A 27,870-nucleotide genomic window follows, 5' to 3' on the forward strand; every position below is an offset into this window, starting at 1 on the left:
TGGTTTTCATAAACTCGACAACCTCTTTTTAACACAGTATGACTAACATAATCATAGTATAAAATGCTACCTTAATTTTTACTAAGAAGAAAATTTTAAGCCTAATTTAACTTTATAAATCGATTTATAAGGTGAGAACCTTATAAAATCGGCTTATAAAGTGATGTTTGTATTTATTTATATATTATAAAATGTTCTTATATTTCGGCTTATAAGGTGATGTTTGTATTTATTTATATATTATAAAATGTTCTTATATTTAGTTGATGTGAAATCTCTAACACATTCCCTTACACCAAAATTATTAACTCGTGCGTTAGACTATATAATAGGTTATCTGATAACGACCCCATAACAGGTGACCTGATCAACCAGATAAATTAGGATAGACTTTAAATAACTATGATACCATATTTAAAAGTGAATTTTAACTGTAACTCAATCTTATAAGACGAATTCTTCTATGTTTACAATTAAAAATACAACTTATGAGAACATAATTCTAATCTAGTTTCTAACACTAATAACATTATTTCACCCTATGAATTTATTTTTTAATAACAAAATTATCAAAATAAATAATAAATGTAATTCTTGTCAATAGCAATTTTGAATTTGGCAAAAGTGTTTTTGAAATGAATTTATTGCTGAACAAAATGTAGTTTTACCAGAAAATAAAACATTAAAGCATTTCAAAAAGTACCTATAATTATGAAAGCATTCATAGTGTACCGCAACTGATGATGAGAACAGTGCATTCACAATAAATATAATTAATCTTATACCTTTTTTTGGTGGGTGTTCCTGCTGAATCATTATCAATACAATTATTATAATTATATATAATTTCCTCTCACCTTTTTAAAAAAATTGCTATTATTTTCACAAGATGTTTTACAGTTTTTATATAATTTTAAATTTATTTCCCTTCTTTACTCTACTAAATATTATAAGCAGTTGAATTTTGTATTAACGAATATCTATCACATAATTTTAAAAGAATAATTTAATAAATTAAAAATATATTTTAAAACTTTAACTAAATTAATTATTTTTATTGATGTTGGAGATTTTATATTGACTAGAGATTTAGACATTTTATAGTATATATGTGGATGCAAATCTCACCTTATAAACGATTTTATAAGGTTGAGTTAAACTTAAAATCCACTTCTTAATATGTGAGAACCCTCTCGGACTTATCATAACGAGTATTTGTTGAACTTATCAGGCAACCTGCTATCAAACCGTTATCGGATTACCAATAATATGTAGTTTCACGCACGAGTTGGTAGTATCGGCGTAAGAGATGTTGGAGATCTTACATGGATTAGATAATATATATGTGAATGCAAACCTCACCTCATAAACCGATTTTATAAGATTAAGTTAGATTTAAAATTCTCTTCTTAATAATAATTGATTTATATAAATATGTTAGATGTATCTTATCTTAAGGTTAGAAGAATAGTATCTAAAAATCTCATGAAAGCTTTCTAGGATGACGCACGTGTAGTAACTTTTACATAAAATTAGGTTTTATTTTATTTTTTTTCTCATTCAAATTGAAGATAAAACAAAAATAAAAAGTGTATTTTTTTGGTCATACTTATGACCCATATGAATCTCAAAGGATCAAGCCAAACTTTTCTTTTTCTTTCATTTTTTCCATGTTTCAAGAAAAAAAAAAAGAGAGGAGAATCCTATTAAATTATGCCAAATTTGTTGTCACACATTGATTGCAATTCACTTATTGTTCAACAAAAAGTGTTTGCTTTTGCTTAAAGCATGAGGAGAGAGATTAAAGGAGTGTGTAAGGATTAAGTATGAACACAAATTTAAACTAAATGTGGATCCATCACTTTTTCATTTCTTGACCAAATTAGTTGTCCTCTCATTTCTAAATGTACATCCAACACCAACATAACATTTTTTGTGTTAATGAATATTATGAATCTATCAAAAAGCTACTCATCAAATGATTGAACTAGAACTCTACCAAACCCCACATAAAAAAAATATCTCCTTTTTATTTTGTGTGTGTAGTGTATGTTTAGATGTTACCAAAGATGAATTTGCAATTATGATTTTGAAGAATTTTTTGTTTTTAATGATGTAATTTTATTTGATATTTTTTAAAATGGACAAAAAAATAATAATTTAAAATTAGACAAGTCTTACATGTAAAATACAATGTAAAATACAATTTTAATGAAATTTAATATAATTAAAATCATGTGAAGTACAACTTTAGTTTATTATAAAAATTGACATATCGTACATGATAAATACGACTTACCCAATTTTTTAAAAAATTTAACCATTTCAAGAAATATTAAATAAAATTATACTATTTATGGAAAAAAATGATTTTAAATATAGGTAAAAAGTGAAAAAGGAAAATATTTAACATACACCTTTATTTTTCATCTTACTTTGTTTTCTGTCTTGATTAGTAAAATGAAGGAATATGGTGGATGGAAATAAATGAAAACCCAACATGTTTGATGGAAGAAAAATATATAAAAAGAAGTAAGATAAATAAAAAAATAAAAAAGCTGTCAAATAAAATCGTTTAATGCATCCACTTTATTTTCCCTCTTTCACTTTCAATCAAATAGTTCATTAATTTTCTTTTTAGTTTTTCATCACAACATTTATTATATTTATATAAAAAAATTCTTCTTCTTTTGCTTACTTATTTAGTTTTTGTATCTTAATCCATCTCAAAGTATAAAATAAACGTTTATCACTACTGACTGAAAAACTATTTAATTTCAACATTGATAGGAAATGATATTATGCAACTAAATAGTAAAATGTTTTCATAATAATGCTAATCAAATATAATCTTCTTAATCAAATATTAATTTACTAAATTAGATTAGCTGCTTGTTTGATTTTTATTTTTTTAAATAACTATTGTTAGTTATCTTTTTACACTTGAAAATGATGAAATGATATAGTTATAAACAACCTCATCCCCTTCTAAATTACAACCCAAAACCTTCTTTTCACATAATTTTCTCCACTTTATTATTTTCTTTTTCCAGCTCATTTTATTTATTTATTATTTAAACAACAAGCTTGTTCCTTTCACATTGTTTTTGAAAAATACCAGATAAAAATATCTTTGTTGTCATTGTTAATGTGTCAGTTTATGTGAAGAGTTATCTAAGTTAAGAGGGAATAACGTCTGTAAATATTGTGTATTATGGGTGATTTTAATGCCATCAGTTAGAAGGAAGAACGTAGGAGAGTTTGTTATGGAAGATGTGATAATAGGAAGATATCCAGTTTCAATAGTTTCATTGAGGGGATGGAGCTGTTAGATATTCCTTGTGTAGGGAGAAAGTTCACTTGGTACAGACCAAACGGCAAGGCAAAGAGCAAGATTGACAAATTCTTAGTTTCAAATGAATGGTTACAAACTTAGCCAGGTTGTAAACAATATGTTATAGGCTGATAGGTATCAAACCATTGCGTTTTAATTTTGAAATCTCACGTGGTGGATTGAGGCCTAAACCTTTTAGGTTTTTAGACATATGGCAAGAGGACAAAAGGTTCAATGGTTTTGTGAAAGAAAAGTGGGAAAAGTACATGGTGAAAGGTAATCCAGTTCTGGGTCTAAGAGATAAGTTCAAAATGCTTAAAGGTGACCTTAGAGATTGAAATAAAGAGGTGTTTGGTTATACTGAGATAGTAAGAAAGGAGTTCTTGAATAAACTACAAGTTCTTGATCAGAAGGATGACAACAATTCTCTTGTTGACTTTGAGATTGAGGCTCGCTTGGAAATCTCGAGTCAATTACAAGTAATCAATATGCGAAATGAATTCCTTCTCCAACAAAAATCCAGGTCTCAGTGGTTTAAGCATGGAGATTCTAATTCTAAATTCTTCCATGCTATGATAAGATGGAGAAGAAGGAAAAGTGGTATTCATGGGGTGTTTGCTAGGATAAATGGATGGAAGAACCAAGCTTTGTAAAAAATGAAGTTCTAAAGTTTTTCTCTAACAAGATGTTAATCGACGATTTTGGGGTAAGGTTAGATAATGTTTCGTTTCAAAAGATAACAGAAGATGAGAATTGCATGCTGATTGCACCTTTCGAGGAACTAGAAATCAAGGAAGATGTATGGGAGTGTGGGAGTGACAAAAGCCCTGGACCGGATGGGTTAAGTTTTAGTTTCATCAAGCACTTTTGGCATTTCATTAATAAGGATTTTGTCAAGGCAATCCAAGATTTCCATGCCCACGGTTGTTTCTCTAAAGGTTGTAACGCTTCTTTCATCTCTCTCATTCCCAAATATTCCAACCCTCAATCTATGGATGAGTATAGACCCATTTCTTTGGTTAGAAGCATCTACAAGGTTATTTATAAGATTTTGCCTATCAGAATCAAGAAAGTGTCGAAGAATGTGATTGACTCCTCGCAATAAGCTTTTTCATCCCAAAGAGGTTTGTTAGATAGTGTTTTAGTTGCTAATGAGGTCGGGGATGAATTGAAGAGGAAAAAAAATGAGTTGGGTGACTATAAAGATTGACTTCAAAAAAGCATATGACTTTGTCACTTAGAATTTCATGTATTACATGATGACTAGGATGAAATTTTGCAATAAATGGGTGTACTGGATCAAAGAGTGTTTGGAATCCTCTTCCATCTCTATCTTAGTTAATGGAAGCTCAACTAAGGAAATCAAATCGACTAGAGGTCTCAGACAAGGGGACCCAATTGCACCGTTTCTATTTCTTATTATTGCCCAAGGTCTCTCAAGTTTAGTAAATCAAGCTGCTAGAAAGGGGTTGTTCTTTGGTTTGAAAGTCAGCGCAAAAAAAGAGGAGTTGAATCTTCTTTAGTTCGTAGATGACACGTTGATCATGTGCGATCCGAGTATCCAAAATACTCCTGTTGTTAAAGCTATGCTTTGATTTTTTAAAATTTGATATGGGCTCAGAATTAATTTCTTTAAGAGTAAAATCGAGGCCATTGGAGTGGATACAAATATGTTAGAAATGTTATATGAGGTACTCCGCTGCAGCATTATGAATTTACCGTTTGTTTATCTTGGATTGTCTATTGGGGGAAACCCTTCGAAAGCTGAATTTTGGGACCCGGTGATTACAAAGGTGAAAAAAAGGCTATCAACCTGAAAAGGTAAAAATCTATCCTTTGCAGCTCCTGTCTCCTTGATTCGTTCGGTGTTGAACACTATTCCTTTGTATTATCTTTCGTTCTTCAAAGTCTCATCCTCTATTTGCAAAAAGATTACAAAGCTTCAACGCAATTTTTTGTGGGGTTGGGATTCTGAGGACAAGAAAATTGCTTGGATTAAATGGGATAGTATATGCAAACCTAAGGTGGAGGGAGGGTTAGACCCCAAGCAATTAGATTCTTTCAACAAAGTCCTACTTGACAAATGGAAATGGAGACTTGGGTCTTTTGAGAATGATTTATGGAAAAATATTCTTGTCTCTAAATATGGCTCATGGAGGAATCTATTTGATCCTACAACCTTAAGGCATGCATCTAGATGGTGATGTGACTTAAATAAAGGATGAACAGGATATCAATTGGTTTGATTCTAATATGGAATGAGTAGTAGGGTCTCGTGAAAAAATCAAGTTGTGAGAAAATGTTTGGGTGGATAACTGTGAAAAGTCAGATTCCCAAGGTTGTTTAATAATTCCCTCACCATTGACAACCCCCTATGTTATTTTGGGAAATGTCATAGTGGAGTTGGGAATTCAAGTGAAGAAGAGAATGGTTTGAGTGGGAGAAGGACAAGTAGATAAATTTATGTTTATTCCGAAAGGTAATCATGATGGAACGACAAATGGCTTTAGAGAGATCTGCTATAAACAAAATCTGTTTAGAAAGTGATTTACTGTCCTTGGTTTAGTAAAGAATTGTGGAAAAGAGTATGGATTTCCATAATTTAGTACATTTGAAAACAGGAGCAAGTGAAATTTTCTCTCAAGTTTAAGTAAAGTCGTAGACTTAGTTACAAAAGATTACAAGAGTGTATTTCTCGTTTTCAAAATGGATCCAAAGCCCAATTACTTATTATGGCAACAAAACGTTGATACACTATCAATGCCATTAATCAAGAGGAGAACAAGAGAAAAACATAAATATAAATAGTTTTACGTAACTAAAAATTATTAGTGTTAAAATACTTTAATTTTTAATTCAAATTTCAAATTTTGTTTTCGATCATTTTGTCCCCCATTTAAAACACACCAATACTAAATACCAAAACACGAATAATTTTTTATACCTTAAAATTTTTATGTATCGTAACAACTACTATATTTGGTTAGCTTTTGAAAAATGATGCAATGCGTAATTACAAATTTAAATAAAGATATAAATTGGAGATAATTTATTACTTCCAAAACAGTCCTTCCCACTCAAAATCAAACATCAAAATTCATAAATTAATGAAACTACAATCCATAATAATTAAATTTGATAGAAAATATAATGAAGTACCAAATGTCTAGTCATTAAATCAAAATTACCAAGGCAAAAGTTCCAAGTAACTTGAAAAAAAAAGAAGATAAACTGATGGTAAATAAGCCTTGTATATCGAGCCACTTAGCACTTAACCTCCTTCAAGGCATATGCAAAGTACAGAAATGTAGGATCAGTGGCACCGTCCTTGTAGTAGGCTAAGACCAAGCAACCATCATCATGCATGCTCTCCCCAACAAAACTGCAACATTTACAATAATTTCTTAAGCACTAGCAACAAGAATTTAATAAAAAACAACAAACCGAACTCCATTTCACTGAAGGTAATACTTACAATTGAGAATCTTTAAGCTTAGGGAGAAGGTATTTGGTTGCCCCCTCAATGTGTTTTTTAAATGACTCCAGTTGCTCTCCTTCAAGTTTGGCAGTCAAATTCTTGATAAATCTTTTCATGTAGGTAACAAATGCTTTCTTGTCAAAAGTAGGTTGTTCCTACAGAGATGAACAAACCTGTATTATTAACATCATCTAACAAATGACAGTCATATAAATTATACAAGAGGTATAAGGTTTGCCAAACCTGGAGTCTAAAGGTGTCAACAATATCAACAACTTTGACGGCCTGGTCATCAACACCCTCCTCATCACCACCTTCAGCAGAAGGGTTTGCTCCAGTGTTTACTTCAACTGCTCCTTGAACAACCCACTGCACATCAAAAATACCAAAAGAATATAGATTTAACTTAGATTAGAAAACAAAGAATCACAAAAAAGAATACAAACAAAATGATAAATAACAAAAAAGTTTTCGGAAGTTTGCTGAAAATGAAGGTATCACACATAAGTAATTTGAGAAGCATCCGCAACACGGAACCCAAAATGGTAAAAGTTTTTTCCTCGGAATATTGTATTTGACTTTGAAAGAAAATTGCATAAAAAACATGTAATAATATGTTTGACATATAAAAACAATAAAATTATTTGCTTCTGAAAAGCACATAACATATGTGAAAAAATGGCATGATGTATTGAACTTGGAATATTTTAGCTTATTATATAAGCAAGAAGACTATTAGCTTCTGAAAAACACGTAATAAATGCGAAAAAATTGCACGCGCAACATAAAACGAATCATGAAAAACCTGCATAATAAATCTGCACCCCCAACATAATAAATGAGAAAAATTGCATTCGCAACATAAATCTGCATAAAAGCACAACATTCGACTAACCTTTCCCTCAACTTCCCACAACATTCCATTCTCAATTTCAGTGTAGCGGAAGGAATCAGAGAGAAGCTCATCACCTACAGAACATAGGTAACATGGTCAATCCATGCATTCAACTACTACACAATAAACAGAATGTATGAAAAATTTATATTAAATTAAAAATAAAAAAAATAAGAATCACATATAAAAACAAACCTTCAAATTACAATCACTGACTAACAGGTTTTTCCCAAACTTTCAAATCAGAATTTTATATACAAACTTTAAAGGCAATTAAAATAAAAAAATAAAAAAATCGGATTTCACAGTGCTATCAATCAATTCAAACCGAAAAAATCATCCAGATCCAGTGATCCAAAAAAGTTCAATACGTTACCATCAAAATCAAATCCACAGATCTAAACGTAAAAGCAAAATCAAAACTAAAAGCATGCTTAGTTCACCTGTGAGGAGGTCCTGGTAAACCAACATGTTCACAGAATTTCTCTCGGATCGCTCCGACGAATGAAGGGTTCTTTGCGATGATAACTGGTGCGGAGCGACGCGAGACTGCAGAGGGAGTGAAGCTGAGGACGCAGCTGCTATATATAGTCCAGGGTTTCTGGTTTCCACCTTCCACAATTACCAAAAACCCCTTCCCTTCATGCGCTTTATCTTTCCCATTTGGGTATATTTCTTCCTGCACCCCTACATTTTTTTCCATACACCCGTACCTTCTTTGTAATACCAAAATTATCCTTGATAATTTTTGGATAATTCTAGAATAAGGGATCCCTAAGCAAAAGATAAGTATGTTTTCAGAATAGAAAATCCATAAAGAAAAAAACCATTCCAAAATGTTATTTCCATAATATATTTTTTTTTAATTTTCAAAATAGTGAATCCAAAATTTATAAAATATGTTTCGATAAGATTAATTTGGAAGTCATTTTTAAAAGTTAAATAATTTTTTTCGAGAATGATGGGGTGCAGAAAGTCGTTTGTTGGGATGTAGGGAGAAACATCATTTCCATTTTTGAGTTGGGCCTGTCATTGTTGGGCCTATGGAGAAACAGGCCCAAAATTGAAAACACATATTTTTGAGCGGGAATAGAATTTGAACAGATCGTGCAGTCGGTGGAGGAAGACGCAGCACGAAGATGGAAATGGAGGAAACGATGGCGCGTGTAATCTCCGAGATAGAGGATTTCCGAGGAAACCATGAACAACCACCGCTTTCAGAACAAACCCTAAAGGATCTTCAAATTCTCCTCAACAATTCTCTATCGGAGAGCCTCTACGATGAGCTTCCATCGAAGAATCTCTCTCCCTCTGCTCTCATCGCTCCAATTGCTTCCGCAATGGATTCTTCCCCTTCCCACCACTCTCTCCTCGCTTCCGATGTCTTCCTCTCGCTCCTCCTCGCCCCAAACGCCCCCGTTTTCACCCTCTTCACTCCCATCTCCTTCCTCTCCTTCCTCCGCGCCCTCCGCCGCTCCTGCAAAGCCCACTCCAACCCAGGCCCGGCCCAAGAAGCCTCGCAAAACCGCAAGAGAAAGCGTGCCGGCCGGGCCCGTGCCAAAAATCCCCAAAACGACGACGATTCGACGGACGCCATTTCGCAACACAATCCCAAGTTGCTCCTCCGCGTGCTGGAGAAGCTAGTCCGGGTAATGGACTTTATCCACCTTGACCGTTTTCCGGAGACTCTCCGGTCGCTTATCCAAACCATAGCCGAAATCCCCGTCACCGCGCTCGACGCGTGCGGGAACGCGGCGCAGTATAGCAGCTTGCTCAACCTGTGTTCTCGCGTGCTGAGGGAAATTCTCAAGCCTGAGCATGGCGAACCTTCCAACACTGCTGCGGAGGTATTGAAATCGCTCTGTCCGCTTGTTCTCACGGCGAAGTCACAGGCGCGGAGCTTTGCTCTGGGGTTTGTGACGAGTCTCGGTGACCGATGCGATGGGGTTAAGAAGGCGCTGGTTAATTTTCCAAGGTATTTGGTGAAGAAGGCGCCGGAGAAGGCCGAGCCTAGAGCCTTGGCTGTGGACTCCATCATGGAGGTTGTGAGGGTGGTGGAAGTTGAGGATCAGATTGCGTTTGTGAAGTATGTGGTGCAGATGACTCAGGGGAAAGCGAATCTTCGGCTTTTGGGGGTTGATCTTATACTGAATTTGGTGACTTCGTTGAAGGACCCGTTGGGTTTGGAGTGTGAAGGGAGTGAGGCGTGGGGAATTTGGTGCTTGGAGGCGTTGGTGAAGAGGTGTTCTGATGTGAGTGGCGCGATTCGGGCGCGGGCTTTGTCGAGCCTGGCGCAGCTTGTGGGTTTTTTGTCCCGTGGTGAAAGGACTAGTGTGGTTTTGAAGGAGTTTTTGGGGTTTGAAAAGGTTGGTGATGAGAATGTTGAGGGTACAATGAATGATATGCTGAGGAGAAGGTGTATGGATGATAAGGCCGCTGTGAGGAAAGCTGCACTGCTTTTAGTTACTAAGTTGACTTCTCTTCTTGGAGGTGCAATTGATGAAGTGGTGCTCAAGACAATGGGCATGGCTTGTTCGGATCCACTTATCAGCATGCGGAAAGCCGCCATTGCAGCTCTCTCAGAGGTAGTTTATTTGGTTTTCATAAGCTATTTTTTTTTTGGCATAATGTGTTAGACAGACACGAGAGTTTATCCTATCTTAGTGACGATGACATGAAATTTTAGAATTGATGAGAGGCATAGACTTTATTTTACTTAGTAGTCATGGAAGAATCTTTTGTCACGAGGACTGTAGGATTTGTTTGGTGCTTCTGTGTTGTTGTCATCTAGTTTTCCTTGAATGAATTTGATTATAAAGACTACAGTGCAGGAGATTTTCAACTCCCACTTTGCCCATCTGTTGGACAGCTTTTATTTTTTATTCACTATTAACTATTTCTGCCTTTAGGTTGAATAGATAAAATTGAGTTACATTGTTGCCTATAAAATTGAGTTTCGTTTTTAGGGAAACAATGCTATTTATGGAATCCATGGAGAGAGCGTAAAGTAATATCAGTCTAGTGTGATAAGTATGCTCCACATGGCTGAATAAATACTCAGACTATATTTTTTTTTCTGAATGAAGTACTTATGTCAAACTCTTAAGTATGTATTGGATAGTTGCTTAGCTTGCCCAGTGTTTTTATTAGACTCTGCCTGAAATGTTTTGGAGAATTGTATGTTTGAAAATTTATTTCTACTATCTTAGTAAATGTGATAAGTTCTGTATCTCTCTCTCATGTCCCCTAAAATGTTTTTCTTGTTTTCTTTTTGCTAATATGTAAAAACTGATAATTAATTTATGACATTTATTTAATAAAATGTAGGCTTTCAGAACATTCTCCGCTGAAACAGTAATGACTGAGTGGCTACATTCAGTTCCCCGTCTGATAACTGACAATGAATCAAGCATCCAAGAAGAATGTGAGAACATGTTTCAAGAACTTGTTTTGGACCGGATATCTAGAGCTGCATCTGCTACTTCTTCATATACTGCATCTTCTAATAGAAAGATGAAAGGAAAAGGTATAGACAGTGAGATGGAGATGCTTTTTCCCGACGGAATTCTGTATCTCCTAAGAGAGGTTTGCAATGGGGAGGTGAGCCCTTGGGTGAAGAAAATTTGCACAAATCTTGGCAAAAAGAGACAGATGAATCAGAAAATTGTTATTGCACTGCAAAATATAATCAGGGCATCGGAGTCTATCTGGCTGAGTCACTCCATGCCTATAGAAAAGTGGACTGCCCCGCCAGGTGCTTGGTTTCTTTTGTCAGAGGTGTCAACATTCCTTTCAAAAGCAGTAGACTGGGAGTTTCTTCATCATCATTGGCAGCTTCTTGATAAACATGAAGTGAGCGGTGAGTTCAAAAGCCCAATTGTACAAAAAAATGCATCTGAAGAAGAAAGCATCGAATGCAATACTGTTGCCTGGGCTAGTGACCGAGTTTTCCTCTTACAAACAATTTCTAATGTTTCTGTGGAGCTGCCCCCTGAACCTGCAGCTGATTTGGCTCATAACTTGCTCAAACGAGTTCAAGCATTCAACATGCATTCAACAGAGGTAATCATTACATGGTATTAGTGATTGAATTCGATACTGGCTTCTAAAAATTTGCTTCTTGTATCATTTTAAAATGACTATCTGGATGGTGTGAATGTGTGATATTCTACCATTGTTAAGCAAGACATTTTTTATCCACCAGATTTAAAATTTCTTAAGGAATTCCCTGGGATGCTTCTATATCTTATTATCATCCTTTGCATCATATATTGTAATTTCTCAGTACTTCTAATATTTTGGTATCAATTCTGCCTATGACGCTGATTTCTTGTGGACTAGACTGGACTGAAGGTTGCCTTGAAACTAACACTTCTGCATGGTCTTAAGCTGTGTAAATATCATTCTCTCAGTTCAATTTTCATGTCCTATCTCTGTTCTACTTACACTCGTGCCCCCACAATTAAAAAAACTTAACACTCTTTATACAGCATCATCATTTAATAAAGAAATATTAGTTCCATGATTATCTTAGTTTCTTAAGCAATTAGCCAAGCTATCTTATTTGTATTTCAAACAGTGCTGGTATAATAGATTTTTTATTAATAGTAAATGGAACTACTATTTTCATTAAAAAAATTAGCTGGTAAAGGAGTTAATAAATCTGGACAGAAAGATGTACAAGTTAAATAGAGGTGCGGAGGCAGAACAGAATGATAATGGTTGAGGTTGACGCTATATAATACATATGGTTAAAAGTATACCATATTGAATTGTTACTTTTGCTCGATAGGTTGACGCTCACTTAAAAGCACTAAAAACATTATGCAAGCGGAAAGCTTCAAATCTCGAAGAGGGAGAATCATTAGTCTTGAAATGGATCCACCAAGTTCTCTGCAGGGCTTCTAGAATAATAGAAAAATTCATTTCAGGTAATTCAGAAAAAAATGCGGAAGGAAGCTTCTTCACTCCTCCTCGAAGTGGGAGCAGGAAAGGAAGGAAATCAGTAGCAATCTCCAAGGCATTGTCTAAAGCAGTTACAGCGATTTATACAGTTGGGTCGTTAGTTATTGTTTGCCCATCTGCTGATATGAGCAATGTAGTTCCTCTACTGCATACCATCATTACTTCTGGGAGTTCTGGTCCTAAATTAAATAACCTACCCGGCCCTTCTACTTCTTTTCAACACGAAGCTCCTTCTTTTTATATTCAAGGGTGGCTAACCATGGGCAAGCTTTGCCTCGCTGATGCGAAGCTAGCTAAGAATTATATTCCTCTCTTTGTACAGGTTGATCCCGTCGCATTGATGTTTATGTTATGCCTCATTGACTATTATATTTTGTCTCACTTATCGATATATATTCTGTTACAAAATACATGTGTAGGAGCTTGAAAAGAGCAAATCCGCAGCCCTTCGCAACAACATTGTGGTCATGATGGCAGATTTTTGTGTCCGGTACACCGCACTTGTTGATTGGTAAGCCTCGTTTATACTGCATTTAAGTGACTTCGAATTTGAAAGGGTATAATATTGTAATGAAATAATGTTGTATTCTTTTTCATATTGGTAAACACGTAGCAGACTGTATAATACGCAAAGGAGTAATTTTTGTTTTGTGCAGGGGAGAAGTCCAATATTTTTAAAATATATATGTTCAACGTCTGTAAATATTATTTTTGTTATTCTCTGACTTTTCTTCATGGAAGTTATCAGTTACATTACAAAGATCACAAGGTGTCTCTTAGATCCTTGTGAACTCGTGAGAAGGCAAACGTTCATATTGCTATCCAGATTATTGCAGGTACTTTTTATGAGTCAGCTGAATCTATTTTACAGCTTGTTTTCATTTATCTGTTCTGAAAGGAAAAGGGGAATAATTGTGTTATTTATTTGCTAAACATATTTTTTCTTTTTATCTAGAGGGACTATGTGAAATGGAGAGGAGTGCTATTTCTTCGGTTCCTTTTGTCACTTGTTGACGAATCAGAAAAGATAAGACAGCTAGCGGATTTTCTCTTTGGAAATATTTTGAAAGGTAAGAAGCTTTATCTTGATGGTTATATAAAATGATGAATATGTTTGTCATTGGGCTTTAACTGTCATGTTTCTTTCAACAGTCAAGTCTCCACTTTTAGCATATAATAGTTTTGTTGAGGCTGTTTTTGTACTGAACGACTGTCATGCCCATAATGGACATCGTGAGTCCCATGGGTCACGAAAGGAAAGTAAAAGTTTTTCCATCAGGTAATAGAACCCGAAATCAGCAATTGGCAAGACAACTATTTATTTCAGATTATATACTGATATAAGTCTGTATTGTTCTTTTTACAGGGGTACTGATGAAGAGTCAAGGTCCAAAAGGATGCATATTTATGTCTCTTTACTAAAACAAATGGCTCCCGAGCATCTTCTAGCAACCTTTGCCAAGTTATGTGCCGAAATTCTAGCTTCAGCTTCTGATGGTATGCTCAATATAGAAGATGCAACTGCACAGTCTGTTCTACAGGTATTAAATGTAGCAGCTATGGTCACCAGGTTTTCATTAATGCTCTGCATATGTGTGTGTGTAAGCTCTTGGTAATGCAAATATATTGGAATACGAAGGAAGACATCAGTGCCTTTACTATTGTCTTATTTCATGTGTAATTTGTGTTCTAATTCTAAACATTAATTGTGGTATCAGGATTCTTTTCAAATTCTGGGCTGTAAAGAGATACGCATTCCTTCTACTCGGGCATCATCTGAGTCAGCAGATATAGAAGAAGAAGGAGACAGTGGATCTGCAGCTAGAGGAAAGGCTATAACTCAGGCAGTGAAGAAGGGCCTTATCCAAAACACAGTCCCCATCTTCATAGAATTGAAACGTCTATTGGAAACCAAGAATAGTCCCCTCATAGGTTCTCTCATGGAGTGCCTCCGCATTATTCTAAAGGACTACAAGAATGAGATTGATGACATATTGGTTGCTGATAAGCAGCTGCAGAAAGAGCTCATTTATGATATTCAGAAATATGAAGCAGCAAAAGCTAAAGCAACAGTTGCTGAAGCTGCGGTTGGAACCAAGCCAAAACCAGGTTCAAATCAATCACCTGATGTTTCTAAGAACCTCACCAAGACACAAGGACAAACAGTTGGACAAAGTGGGTCAGGTAACGAGCTTCCAAGTGATTCAAGAGTCGCTTCAGCAATGGCAGATGCTGCAGCTGCTGCAACAGCTCGTTCTGTGCTCAGAGAAATAAACAAGGGGACGGGTACACCACCTCTTCGTTCTCTTAGTGTTCCTAAAGTCAAGTCTTGTACTGTTATGTTCAATTCCAAAGATGATAACCGCATGGATGCCATACAATCTGTAAGGAAAAGACAGTCTTTCGATTCTGATGAAGAAAACTAACAAACATTTATTCTGAATTTTCGCACCCAAAATCCTGAAAGACCGATCTTTTCTGACGAGTGTATGTTAATGTAAATATGATGATAACTTTATAAGAACTGTTCTGATAAAATTTTGTCCATGTGCTCTTTAAGATGCCAATCCCTTTCCTCTCCAATGCAAGCGACAACACGATTCATAAAATTAACTGAGTCGATGGTTGATTTACCCACAATATGTACAAAAATTCCTTCAGATAGGACCACAAAAATGAAATCATTATGAGACACTGCTGCAAACCAATCATAGAACGCCCAACCGACAAACAAAGCTACTATAACTTGCCATGTAGCCCTTAACGCCACACCCACAAAACCAAACTAAAATTCAGAGCGACTGGTTAAGCTTTAATAATTTTTCTGGTCATGTAGATGGGCCACATTGGTGGGTGTTCTTCCACTTCAGGGTGAAACCTTATTATTTCAATTAATCGTATATGATTGTAAGCAAATTTGTAACATGTTAATCACACGAAATCAGACTTGTCAATATCTTCAATCATATATTATTAATTATATTCGAATGGGGTTGGAATCAAAAAATTATTGAACTCGATTGGTCGATCTGCACCTCACTCCTTTCTCTAAGATGAACTCTTGTAATTTTGCTTTCCTCCTCTCTGGGAACTTCGGACTCGGATAGTATTTACAAAAAACACTATTGTACCCAAGTCAAAATTTTGGCAGTCAACACTCAATATTTAGTACAAGATGATAGAATATTTGATTATTTTAAATCTGTGTTGTTTATATAATTATTGTGAATCTTTTCTCGTTATTAGACATAATAAAAATAAATTAACTAATGTTGATTCATTCATTAGTTTTGTTATTGGTCAATGTTGATCGGTTTGACTTACAATAGTTAAATACAATTTCACTTATTATATTTTAATCATTTAAGATAAAATTAACAATACTTAATCGTATAATTAATACACGTTAGAAGGATTTAAAAAAAATAAAATTGGAAATGCATTTCCAGTGAGACAATATAAATGACTTACCAGTTCGAAACGGAAAGTTCTTGAACAAAAAAGTTTTGGTACAACTAGTTTCTCCCTTCACTTCCCATTCGCATTCGTGTTTATTATTGCTCACTACAAAATTCACATCACAGCAACGTTTAATTCTCCTCTTCCATAATTTATTCTATTTAGGTTTTGCTGAACCAATTTCATTGACCATGTGTCACTGCTCCACTCAAATTCCGAGTTAGTTAGGGAAGTAGCTGTTTCCGCCATGGAAGGTAACAAGGACGAAGCATTGCGCTGCGTTCGGATCGCTGAGGAAGCAATCGCGTCGGGAAACAAAGACCGCGCCGTCAAATTCATCAAAATCGCTCAGCGACTCAACGGCGATTTGCCGATTCAATCATTGCTGCAAAAGTGCGAGCGCCTCGATTCTCAGTCCTCCACCGCTGCCGCTCATGGCGCGCCGTCCAGCGGTACTTCTTCTCGGCGCGAAGGTTTGAACGGGGAGAGGAGTCAAGCGAGTTACACGGAGGAGAACGTTCAGTTGATTAGGGAAATTAAAGGGAAGAGCGACTACTACGCGATTCTTGGATTGGAGAAGAGTTGCTCCGTCGAAGAGATTCGGAAAGCGTATCGGAAGCTCTCGCTGAAGGTTCATCCCGATAAGAACAAAGCGCCAGGCTCAGAAGACGCGTTCAAGAAGGTCTCCAAGGCTTTCAAGTGTTTGAGTGACGACGGTTCTAGAAGGATGTATGATCAGACCGGAACCGTCGATGATTTCGACCAAGGCGAGGTGAACACTTTCCGGCGGAGGAGGAGAAGAACGACGACGTCAACCACGGCGCGCGATTTCTTCGAAGACGAGTTCGATCCCGACGAGATATTTAGGGCTTTCTTCGGACACTCCGATGTGTTTGGGAGGAACCGCGTTTTCAGGCCCCGCGGCATGGGGAATCCCCATAGGCCTGAGGTTAATGCTGGATCAGGAGGGAGGCATCACAATGTTATGCTTCTGATTCAGCTTTTGCCGTTTTTGATTATTGTTCTGCTCGCGTACTTGCCGTTTTCTGAGCCTGAGTATTCCTTGCACAAGCACTACAACTACCAGATTCCAAAAACGACTGAGCTGCACGGGGTACAGTTCTTCGTGAAATCGCAGGCGTTTGATGCAAATTATCCGATGGGAAGTGATGGTCGTGTGGCGGTTGAGGAAAGTGTGATAAAGGATTACAGGAGTATGCTTCGGAGATACTGTCAGGTGGAGATGCAGAGACGGAGTTGGAATAGGAATCTGCCTACTCCTCACTGTGATAAGCTGCAGAACTTTGCAGTCAAGGCATGAAGGTATTTTTTGTCTGTTCACTTTGTTTCGGTTGAGCAATTGATCGAATTAGGATAGTTTTTTAATGGATTGAAACGTGTTTATTTATCACTCTTTTTTTATCGGATTATGATTGTTTTAAACTTAAAAGCGGTTTGGATAAATTCATTCACATGGCATGTTACTGGTTGCATGATTAATTGGATTTGGAACTGTGAGAGAAGTTTTCTAAGGATGAGATCAGAGGAAATAACTTTATTGTTTGCTGTCTAAGGTTCCTACCTTTGTTTGGCATTGATTTCTGGGGTGTGGTGAACTTTGTTGAGTTTTGATATGGCGGCTATTTTATTGCTCTGATTATTTAAAACTCTAATTAGGTTATATGCTAGTGAAGTGGCATTCAAATTAAGCTTTACTTACTGGGGTTCGTTTGACAATCTAGATTTTGTTAAGGTGCATCTATCAAATGAGTTTTTCATCTATGCCTGCAACTATAGTACTGATTTAGTTTGCTGGTTTTACAAATTAGTTAACAAGAGTAATGCCTCCTCCTCCAGCTTGCTTTCTGTTAGAAACTGTATAGCACTATGAAATTTTGAGGAATGAAATGGTGAAGAAATATAAAGGAATAAGGAAGTGAAGGGAAAGAAGACCTAAGAAATTAATTAAAAAAGGCTATTTCACCTTTTTTTAAAAGGGTCTAGTAAAAATTGTCCTGTAACGAACACAAAGAAGGTATATTTGGGCATGCTAAACAGCAACAAGAAATCCCTGTACACAGTTTTACAACCTTGGGGAGGACTATATCTTCCAGAAATTAAGCACAGCAGCAATGCATAGTTGCATACACGGGAAGAAAAGATGAAACTCCTGCATATATTCAACCCAGTTAATCTTGGATCACAAGGACCAAGAGTATTCATGACTGATGAGTATTTCAGAGACCAAGTTCGGAGCCACAGATGACAGGACGAACAGTCCTTCAAAAGCAAGATGGGTGAATCAGAAGCAACAGACACAACATTTTCAATCAGCGCATGCATGAATTTGTCACAGGTATCAAATTATCACTCAGCTAAAAAATTGTCCAAATAAATGATAGTGGGCACCCAAAGCAACTTAGAACAAACAGCGAACATTTCCAAGCCGTTTATGCAAGAGCTCAACCTGGCTTATCAATCAAATTCAAAAATTTATCTCCAACTTAATTTTTTTTTATTAACAAAGCGGGCACCAAAGGAAACAAAAAGTGAACCGTCATACAAGAATTCAACTTGGGTATCAATCAAAATCCATAATTTTCTAGATTAAACAACTTGGAACAGAAAAGGATATTTTTTAATGAAAATTCATAGAAAACAACGCAAAAGAACTACCTTCTGATAAAAAAAACTTTACTTTTGCTCCCCTTTATCCTTATAAGTATATCCCCCATACTTGTTCACTTATGGCTGATCAGAGGGCCAAGAGCCCTGTGTATGTTGGAGGGTCCTCTTCTTCTGTTTATTCTTATGATCACTATTCAGCCTGTCCATTTTACAGATCTTCCTCCAAAGTGAGGTGGAGGGGGGATTGTAATTCTGGTGCCCAAATTGGCAAGATATTTGAGACGTTTTTGCTTTGGTTTCAGTTATCAGCAGGAAAGAAGGGCAAGGAAGGGATAGAGAAGCTACTGTTGATAGATTTCCTCTTGTTTCATAACTTGGATGGGAGGAAATGAAAGGCAAAATAGGTGAGATTTTTTTTTAATCGGCAAAGAGAAAGATATATTGATAAATGAGGTACAAGGGGTAGTGAACCCATATACAAATCAGATGTCGTTGTAGAGTTCTGATACAAAATGCATAGGATTAAAAGACCAGTCAAGGAAAGAGAAAAAAAAAACCCCTCATATTTGCAAATAACTAGGACCATGAACTAAAATAATAAAATCAACAACTAAACTCTTATTTGGTATCTCCCCTCTAAACACTTCTGTGCAAACATACTATTAGTGCTTTAGAGCACTTATGATTCTGATGTTTATCAGTCTTATTTGCCTAAGTTCACACATGACCAGGATAGAGGCATAAGATAAGGTTGACAGTGGTTTGTATCTAGTAAATTTTACAGTCTATTTCTCTCAAACACGCTTTATTTCATTCAGGTGTTAAAGCATAACCATCCTTCATGGTTTAATCTCAACTATTCTGCCATCGAGTTTCAAAAAAATCTTGAACTCTTGTATCCACGTGTCCTTGGTCTCCAAGATATACTCTAAAGTGATTGTCATCAAGGTTAATTGCAGTAATTCAGTTCAGAAGTCTCAGCAGAAAATCTCAGCCACAAAAGTTCCTAGGCTGATTTCCAGCCATGCTGTAACACATGGAGTGTCTGCTTTTTGAGTGATCATTAGAGCCACAGACACCCGCCCACACATCGACTCTTCTCTTCTGTATATTGCTATTTAGTAATGTTTATTTGGTGTGAAGTATAAGGAAAAGAAAAGGAAGGGCTTTAGTGGATATTAAACTAAAAGGGGGAATGGTTGTGACTCTTCTTTCAGGATTGATTAGTTTTAATGGTGTGCAAACTAAAAGTATTTCAAACATTATTTATTTGATAAACTAACAAAAATGAATATAATTAATGTTTCTTAACGACTTGGTTCTTTTGTTAGTATAAGTAGTGATGGTATTTACGTTAAGTTTGATCGCATAAAGTCAGAATGAGAAAGTAAAGTGGTTACTACAAGAAGGTAAAGCCCCTCTGTTCAGGTCCATCCATGGCATGATGCTTTGAAATCTTTGGGTCCAACTAAAGTGGGGTTGTGCCATTTCCACATTTGCTTCCATAGTTGCATTCCTTCCCTTCTCCCTCAATCTCTGACATCAAGCATTCTGTTAATCACAACTCTTTTTCCTTTTTCGGGAAGTTGTAGGATACCTATTTTTCCCTTCCCAATTGAACATTTTATATTTCACTTTTCTCCATCGCTGTGTTGTGTTGTCACCGTCATGCTCTTCTTTTTATAATTGTACTGTTTAATAGTTCCTTGAAAAGCCATGCCAGTTGCAAATTCTCATCCCTCCCTCTCATCAAAAGTAATGAGAACGAATTAAAATCTTCATATCATTTTACATATTTAAAGAAGAATCTTTGATACATCATTCAAAATTGCTGTATTTCCTTTAGCACTTTTTGATGTACTTTTTCTCAGTTCTTTTCTGTTCTGTCCTTTCCTTGCAGCATAAGTGGCTGCAACAGTAACTTTTTCATAGCTTAGGGAAGCATTCTATCACTTGCTGAGTTTTTGTGCATATTTTATTTTTCAGGATTTCTAATATATCCGTGGGAGTGGCTGTTATTATAGGCTGTATCCTAACTGAGTAGCTTCCAGTCTTTTGCTGTACACTTCTTCCTGTGAGAAGTCTCTGATGAATATGCTTAAACATGTGTTTGTATTGTTTGAGGGATATATGGATGTAATTATCTATTATGCTTTACGCGATTATTAATGGCGCAGAACATGTCAGCAAATAATTACACAAGTCAAAGTCTTAAAAGCATCATCATCAGTGTTCGACATTTAAATACAAGCTCATGATCCGAGTTTTCTTAGTTACTTGAGGGTAAGAGGTTATCTATAATTGATGTAGGTATATATGTGATAAGGAAAACACCATGTTGCTTCATTAAGGTGGATTACTATTACGTCAATTAAGGAAGTCTTGTAGTCATCTGATTGAATTTTATTTGGACCAGGTTTGTGAATTTTCCTTTCCTGTCTGATTAGAGTATTCATTTTCTGTGCGATTGGTAATGAAATGTTGGACTCTGGTAACGCCATTCCAGTGTAAAATATTGGCAAAATAATAATTTAATGCCTCTTGCTTACTCATACAGTTTCAATTTCGTGCAGTTCCCCTTTCTGGATCTCTTTTCAATAAATGAAACTTTCAAGTGATTGGGATGTGAGAAATAGGATGCCTTTTGATTTTATTCCCTTATTTTACCCCACCCATCTTTAGGGATTTGAATTATCCAACGTAGTTGGAATTCAAATCTTCAAACACACTTTTAGGTTTACCTTTTCTAGTTCCATGCTACAAAACAGTTGTACGCAGCATACTCTTTCGCCTGTACTGGCTCATTAATTGGTATTTTATGATCTAACATTAACACAGTATTGACACATTGTAGATTTTGTTTTCCGGTCACTTTCTTGTACGGTCAAAAACTTGTTTTTACCTATTGTTTCTTGATGGTTGGTTGACAGTTGACTTGAAACTCCTGTTTAAATTCTGGTCTTTTGGTGTTTTTTAATGGTAATTCATTGGTTCCGAGGAAAGGCTATACCCAGATATGGCAAGGGGAAGATTGGTTAATTAACAGTTAGATAGTTCAGGTCTTCTAATGAACTGACCAAACCTCAAGTATAGTGACTTGAGATTTCATTTGATTTATTGAACAATTTTTGACAAATATTTCTCTAATGTTTCAGATGAAAACAATAATGAAATTCACTTCTCTGATGAATATAGGACAATATAAGATGGAAAATCCAATGTGTCCATGCTTGTTTTCCTGGGTACATCAGCGCATAGTTTATGTAATAACACCCTTCCCATTGAGCTATGGTAGAAGTTATTGAGAAGCCACATGCACATGGGTATATTGTTTGGAGGTGGAAAGCTTGTGGCATTTCTCTTTTTGGGTGGAGGGATTGTGGGCTTGTACTGCATCTTCTGTGATCTATTGTGGGAAGATTCTTTTGCCCCTCTTGTTGTTGCTTTTGCATAATTATTGATTTGAGAGATGAATAGTGTACTTGGATCTATCTTCACTGCAACTAATAGTTGCTTTTACGTTGTCTCTGATATGGACCCCGGATAGAAAACTAAGCAACACGCTTGTTTTTGTAACTGCACAAAACTGCAACATAAAAATGTGCAAAATTGATTTAGTAGAAATGATTATTTATGTAATAAATTGTAAGAGAAAAGTACTTTTGTGTGGCCAAGGGGACTGTCAAAATGTTGTGTGACTAGAATCAGAGAAAGAATAATAAATTAGAAAAAAAAGTATCGAGCTTATTGCTAAAACAAATTTCTTTCTTTGTTACTTGGGCCAAGCTTGGGCACCAATGTCAGGGTGAATGACTGATAAATGTAAGTTGATGTTTTTTTTGCATTTGAGGGAGGGAGTGGATTTGAAGTGATTTGGGTGAAAAGTGTGAGGAAAGTTAGGTTGTTTGGATTAAGGTATATAGAGAATGAATTTGTGGAGAAAGTTGATTAAAGTTAGTGAGTGATGTGATGTGTGAGTAATTTTTAATTTTTTAAAATATTGTAATGTAAATTTATAAATTTATCTTAATCTTTAAAAATAAAAAATAATTTGAAGTAATTAAAATTTTGTATTTTTATTTTTATTTATTATAAATAATTTTTTTTATTAATTATTAGTATTTATTTTTATTAATAATATTATTAAATATTTTTATCATAGATACATATAAAAAAATATTTTATAAATAAAAAAAAATTATTGTTAATATTATTATTTAATAAATTTATTTTAATTATTATTAGATTTATAATTTATATTTATTTTTATTATTATTGTTTGTAATTTTCTTTTATTATTTTAAATTTTATTTCAATTACTATTACTGTTTATATTTCACTCATTTTTTTTAAATATGCGGGCAACCATTTTCTTCTTCTCCCGTAAATCAACACCTTTCTTTCTTCGATATTGAATTCTTCAATATTGAATTGAAACAAACGCAAATTCTTTTTACAAATCATTGTCTTTCAATCCTAGTGAATTCCAAACTGAGCCTTAATGCTCTTAAATGATTTAAAATTTTATATTTAAAATTTTATATCAATTCAAATTCCAACTGATATAAAATGTCTGATTTGCTGTTAATGCTCTTAATGATTTAAATTTTTTTATCTTTTGGATATTCATAAGTTAAATGACAAAATTCTGAATAGCAAGTTCGTAACTAATATGTAACTTTTAGATTTTATCATCCATAAGCTTATTTGGACAACTTAAATGACTTATCGGATGCTAATATCCGCAAACAAACATAAATGAGTTTTAGATTTCGATCTATTAAAGAAAAAAAAGAATAGGATAAATCTCTTGTGTATATTGAACACATAAGATTATGTTTATATAGAAAAAGAAACATATGGACTAAGTCTATTACATAAATATGAAATATGTAACAATATTTATAATATCTCATAATATCTAATTATATCTAACACTCCTCCTCAAGCTGGTGCATATAAATCATATGTACCCAGCTTGTTACAAATGTAATCAATTCTAGGTCCTCGTAAGGATTTAGTAAAAATATATGCTAATTGATTATTTGAACTAACAAACTAAGTCTTGATATCTCTCGATATAATCTTTTCTCGAAGACCTCTCCAAATTGCAATTCTTTAAGTAACTGTTTAAGTCAAATAAGCTCACAAGTAGTCGATGCCATAACTCTATATTTTACTTCTGCATTAGATCTTGTCACAAAACTTTATTTTTTGCTCTTCCAAGAGATCAAGTTATCACCAATGGAGACATAATAACCGAAAGTTGATCTTCTATCAGATGGAGATCCTGCCCAATCAACATCTGAATAACAAACGAATTTAGTATGGTTATTATGACCATATAACAAACCTTTTCCAGGAGAGCCTTTAATGTACTTCACTATACGAATGACTGCATTCCAATGATTTTCACATGGAGAATTAAGAAATTGACTCATCATACTGACTGCAAAGGAAATATCAGGACGAGTAACAATGAGATAGTTCAATTTTCCAATTAATCTCCTATACTTCTCAGGATCTGAAAGAGGCTCCCCCTTATTGGGTAGAAGCTTGACATTGGGATCCATGAGAGTATCAACAGATTTCGAATTCATCAAAATTTCCTCCAAAATATCCAATGCGTATTTTCTTTGAGACATAACAATACCAATACTGGATTGTGCTACCTCAATCCCCAAGAAATATCTGAGTTTTCCAAGATCTTTGGTCTGAAAGTGTTGACAAAGGTGTTGTTTTACTTGTGAGATGTCATGGTGATCATTGCATGTAAGAACAATGTCATCAACATATACTACAAGATAGATACACCCAACACTCGAGTGACGATAAAAAATTGAATGATTTGCTCCACTGCGAGTCATACCAAACTGATGAACAACATTGCTAAATTTGTCAAACCAAGCCCTAGGAGACTGCTTGAGGCCATATAAGGATTTGCGAAGACGACATACCAATCCAAAAGACTCCCCCTGAGCAACAAAACCGGGAGGTTGCTCCATATAAATTTCTTCTGCAAATCCCCATTAAGAAAAACATTTTTGACATCCAATTGATAAAGAGACCATTGTTGAAGAGCAACCATAACTATGAATAAGCGAACATAAGCCATCTTTGCCACTAGAGAAATAATATCACCATAGTCTAAACCAAAAATTTAGGTATAACCCTTAGCCACAAGACGAACTTTGAGAGGATCAATAGTACCATTAGGACCAACCTTGATAGTAAAAATCCACCTGCAACCAACAACAGATTTCCTAGATAGTAAAGGAACAAGTTCCCAAGTTCCATTATTCTGAAGCGCATTCATTTCATCAAGCATGGTCTGACGCCAACCAGGATGAGTTAAGGCATCACTACATATTTTGGAATGGACACAGAAGAAATAGACGAAAGGTAGGTATAAAAAGGTTGAGATAGTTTATGATAACTCAAAGTAGTATAATGTGGAGAGGGATTATGGGTAGAATGTATACCTTTACGGATAGCAATAGGAAAATCAGGTTCAACTGTCGGAGGTTCAACTGTCGGAGCTGGAGGGGGATGAGGTGTTGGCACCAGAATAAAGTCAACTGATGGACGATGAGACGTTTGACAACGACTATACACCTGAAGAGTTGGTGGCAGTGGGGAATCGTTAGGTGCACTAGGCACAACCAGAGGAATATTAACTTGATTAGATGAAGACATAGAAGGAGAAGGACAAGACTTAAAGTAAAGGGAAGATTCACTGAAGGTGACATCTACTGAAATAAAATAACAGTTTAAAGAAGGTGAGAAACATTTATATCCTTTTTGTGATCTAGTGAACCCTAAAAAGACACATTTGTGTGACTTAGGAGATAATTTATGAACAAAGCATGTGGACCCAAAAACTTTGGGAGGTAAAGAGTGGAGAGGGTCATGTGGAAATAAAATAAAATGAGGAATTTTGTCATCTAAAACTGAAGATGGCATGCGATTAATGAGATAGCAACAAAGATGGAGGTTCTGACAACGATTCTGGTAGTGTCTCCGGCGAGGCGATGAGGCGGTGGCTAGAAAATTCCAGTGAACAGTGGGTTCACCAATAAAAATTGAACCCTAACCCTATGCTCTAGATACCATATTAAAGGAAAAGAAAGAATAAGGTAAATCTCTTGTGTATATTGAACACATAGGGTTATGTTTATATAGGAAAAAAAACATATGGACTAAGCCTATTACATAAATATGAAATATGTAACAATATCTATAATATCTCATAATATCTAATAATATCTAATTATATCTAACACGATCTTCAACACCATTATGGATATGGAAATCCATAACTTATAACTAACTTCTGGATATGGTCATTCGAAAGCTTAAATGAAGTTCGAAAGTGACCTTTCGGATATCGAAATTTAGAGTATATAACAATCACTTCCATATTTTATTTTATTTTGCATTTGTAAACAAAAATGAAGCTAAGAATAATGTTGAATTTTAAATTTTATATTGATCGTATGTCTTAAATGATATGGTGTAGGTATGACATGCATCTCCCCAGTTTCCACATCTTCAACTTGAAAAGAGTTTTAATTTAGGGAGTATAAGAAAATAATTTAATAAATTTTAGTTTAGGTTCCACATCTTCAACTTGAAAAGAGCTTTAATTTAGGGAGTATAAGAAAATAATTTAATAAGTTTTAGTTTAGGGAGTATTTGAGAAATGAATTCAATTAAAACGTATTGAAGTGTAATTACTTTTAGCATTTTGCAATTATTTTACGTTAAAGTTCTTAATTTTTGCAATGGTTGTTTTAAGTTTGGGATAATCTCTAACTAATTGACATGTAAACAATTTATCAAAATTAAGCTTTTAAGACAACATGTTGAGGCTTTTATAAACTTCTTATTTTAATAAAATACTGTAAACTTTTTTCACTTTATTTGAACAGATTTTATGGTCAACACTGTATTATAAACTGTTTTGTGAGCTAAAAACCTAAAAAAGTTATGTTTTATGCCATCTAAAATAGTACTCTCTTTCATTTTGTAAATAAACAAGGGAGTGGTCCACATAAAAAGTTGAAATATAGTATAGGGAAGGACAGAAAGCAAAGAAAAGCATGATAAAAAGCGTGTAAAGAGTAAAAAAGTTAGAGAAAAGCATGGTCACCACCGACACTAACTAGATAACCACCATTCTCTCTGCAACTTTTTCCATTTCCGTATTCAAATCCAGACGCCCACCTTTGTTTGCCCCTCTTAAAACATATCCCTACATCACTTTTCTTTATTTTTTCCGATTAATATTTATTTTGATCTCGAATTTGAGGAGATAGTATCACTAGGGTTAATCATTGTATTTGAGATATTGTTCGTTTCGGAAGTTGGTGTTCCGTGACCGTTTTGTCCTTAAAAGGCACCTCAGCGGGTTGGAGAAGAAATGAGTATATAAATTGTTCTTAGTCTTGACCGTTGAGCGATGTGAGACTATATTCACAGTACCGGAACAAGTTCCCCAGTTGAGGTATAAGGGAAGTGGTTTTCCCCTAGCTGAAGGGTTTGAGACACATTTTCATTCCTACAAACGATGTCGTTTTGACCTCAAGTTCAAGAGATAGCATCCGCATCCGAGATATTGTCCACTTTTGAGGTCAATGTTCTGTCATGATTTTATCTTTAAAAAACGTTTCAACAGATAAGAAAACAATATATAAATTATTTTCACATCTACTTTAAAATACTAGAAGTTGTTTAAGTAATTATCTTTCATATAAATGGATATACTACGTATTATTTCTTTAATTTCTTTTTTATCCACTATTTAATATTACCCTAAGAAACTTAAAATAAAATTTTCAACTGAGAATCATTGAGTGGTTCTCTTGTTGTGTATGATTTTTTTTCTGTTGCTGTATTTATTTTTTGCTTTGTTCTTTTTGTCTTGTATATATAATAAAACTTATCACCTTATATAGCATAAGATACAATACACTCAAATCCTTTTCTTAGTTTCTCAGTGTCTATGTTTTTGCTTGTTATTTTCTTTTTTAATTTGTACATTATTTTTTTTTATCATTATGTTAAAGTCTTATTTTGTAGAAATAAATCTAAGATGTCTTTTTTGTTGCA

At 34.8% G+C, this 27,870-nt stretch overlaps 3 protein-coding genes across 11 annotated transcripts; 2 read left to right on the forward strand and 1 right to left on the reverse strand.

The window, feature by feature from the left end:
• Window positions 1–6,360: 6,360 nt before the first annotated feature.
• Window positions 6,361–8,258, reverse strand: LOC137821246 (translationally-controlled tumor protein homolog). The gene is made up of 5 exons (XM_068625748.2): window positions 8,151–8,258; window positions 7,708–7,781; window positions 7,056–7,181; window positions 6,810–6,967; window positions 6,361–6,716 (listed from the first exon to the last, which is right to left on the reverse strand). The coding sequence occupies exons 1-5, from the start codon at window positions 8,176–8,178 to the stop codon at window positions 6,599–6,601; spliced, it is 504 nt and encodes a 167-aa protein (XP_068481849.1). The 5' UTR covers window positions 8,179–8,258; the 3' UTR covers window positions 6,361–6,598.
• Window positions 8,259–8,319: 61 nt separating this feature from the next.
• Window positions 8,320–15,231, forward strand: LOC137821245 (binding protein). 2 transcript variants are annotated; one of them, XM_068625747.2, is made up of 9 exons: window positions 8,320–10,292; window positions 11,035–11,769; window positions 12,500–12,994; window positions 13,092–13,183; window positions 13,421–13,508; window positions 13,628–13,742; window positions 13,825–13,951; window positions 14,039–14,213; window positions 14,391–15,231. In XM_068625747.2, the coding sequence occupies exons 1-9, from the start codon at window positions 8,847–8,849 to the stop codon at window positions 15,096–15,098; spliced, it is 3,981 nt and encodes a 1,326-aa protein (XP_068481848.1). In that variant the 5' UTR covers window positions 8,320–8,846; the 3' UTR covers window positions 15,099–15,231. The 2 variants fall into 2 exon arrangements, 1 of the variants encoding a protein (XP_068481848.1); XR_016515854.1 differs by having other exon boundaries at window positions 8,795–10,292; window positions 13,414–13,508.
• A 913-nt stretch (window positions 15,232–16,144) lies between these two features.
• LOC137820373 (DnaJ heat shock amino-terminal domain protein (DUF1977)) lies at window positions 16,145–22,433 on the forward strand. Of its 8 annotated transcripts, none has more exons than XR_011082615.2 (4): window positions 16,155–17,454; window positions 17,989–18,487; window positions 19,062–19,163; window positions 20,746–22,288. XR_011082615.2 is itself a non-coding variant. In XM_068624427.2 (2 exons), the coding sequence occupies exon 1, from the start codon at window positions 16,379–16,381 to the stop codon at window positions 17,450–17,452; it is 1,074 nt and encodes a 357-aa protein (XP_068480528.1). In that variant the 5' UTR covers window positions 16,145–16,378; the 3' UTR covers window positions 17,453–17,454; window positions 21,915–22,433. The 8 variants fall into 8 exon arrangements, 4 of the variants coding, with proteins under 4 accessions (XP_068480528.1, XP_068480527.1, XP_068480530.1 ...); XR_016515855.1 differs by having other exon boundaries at window positions 16,166–17,454; window positions 18,213–18,487; window positions 19,578–21,184; XR_011082614.1 differs by having other exon boundaries at window positions 16,166–17,454; window positions 18,213–18,487; window positions 20,746–21,184.
• Window positions 22,434–27,870: the final 5,437 nt, after the last annotated feature.

The sequence above is a fragment of the Phaseolus vulgaris genome, chromosome 9 (assembly GCF_051622355.1).
Source record: "Phaseolus vulgaris cultivar YP4 chromosome 9, ASM5162235v1, whole genome shotgun sequence".
In the NCBI taxonomy this organism is placed as follows: Eukaryota; Viridiplantae; Streptophyta; class Magnoliopsida; order Fabales; family Fabaceae; genus Phaseolus; species Phaseolus vulgaris.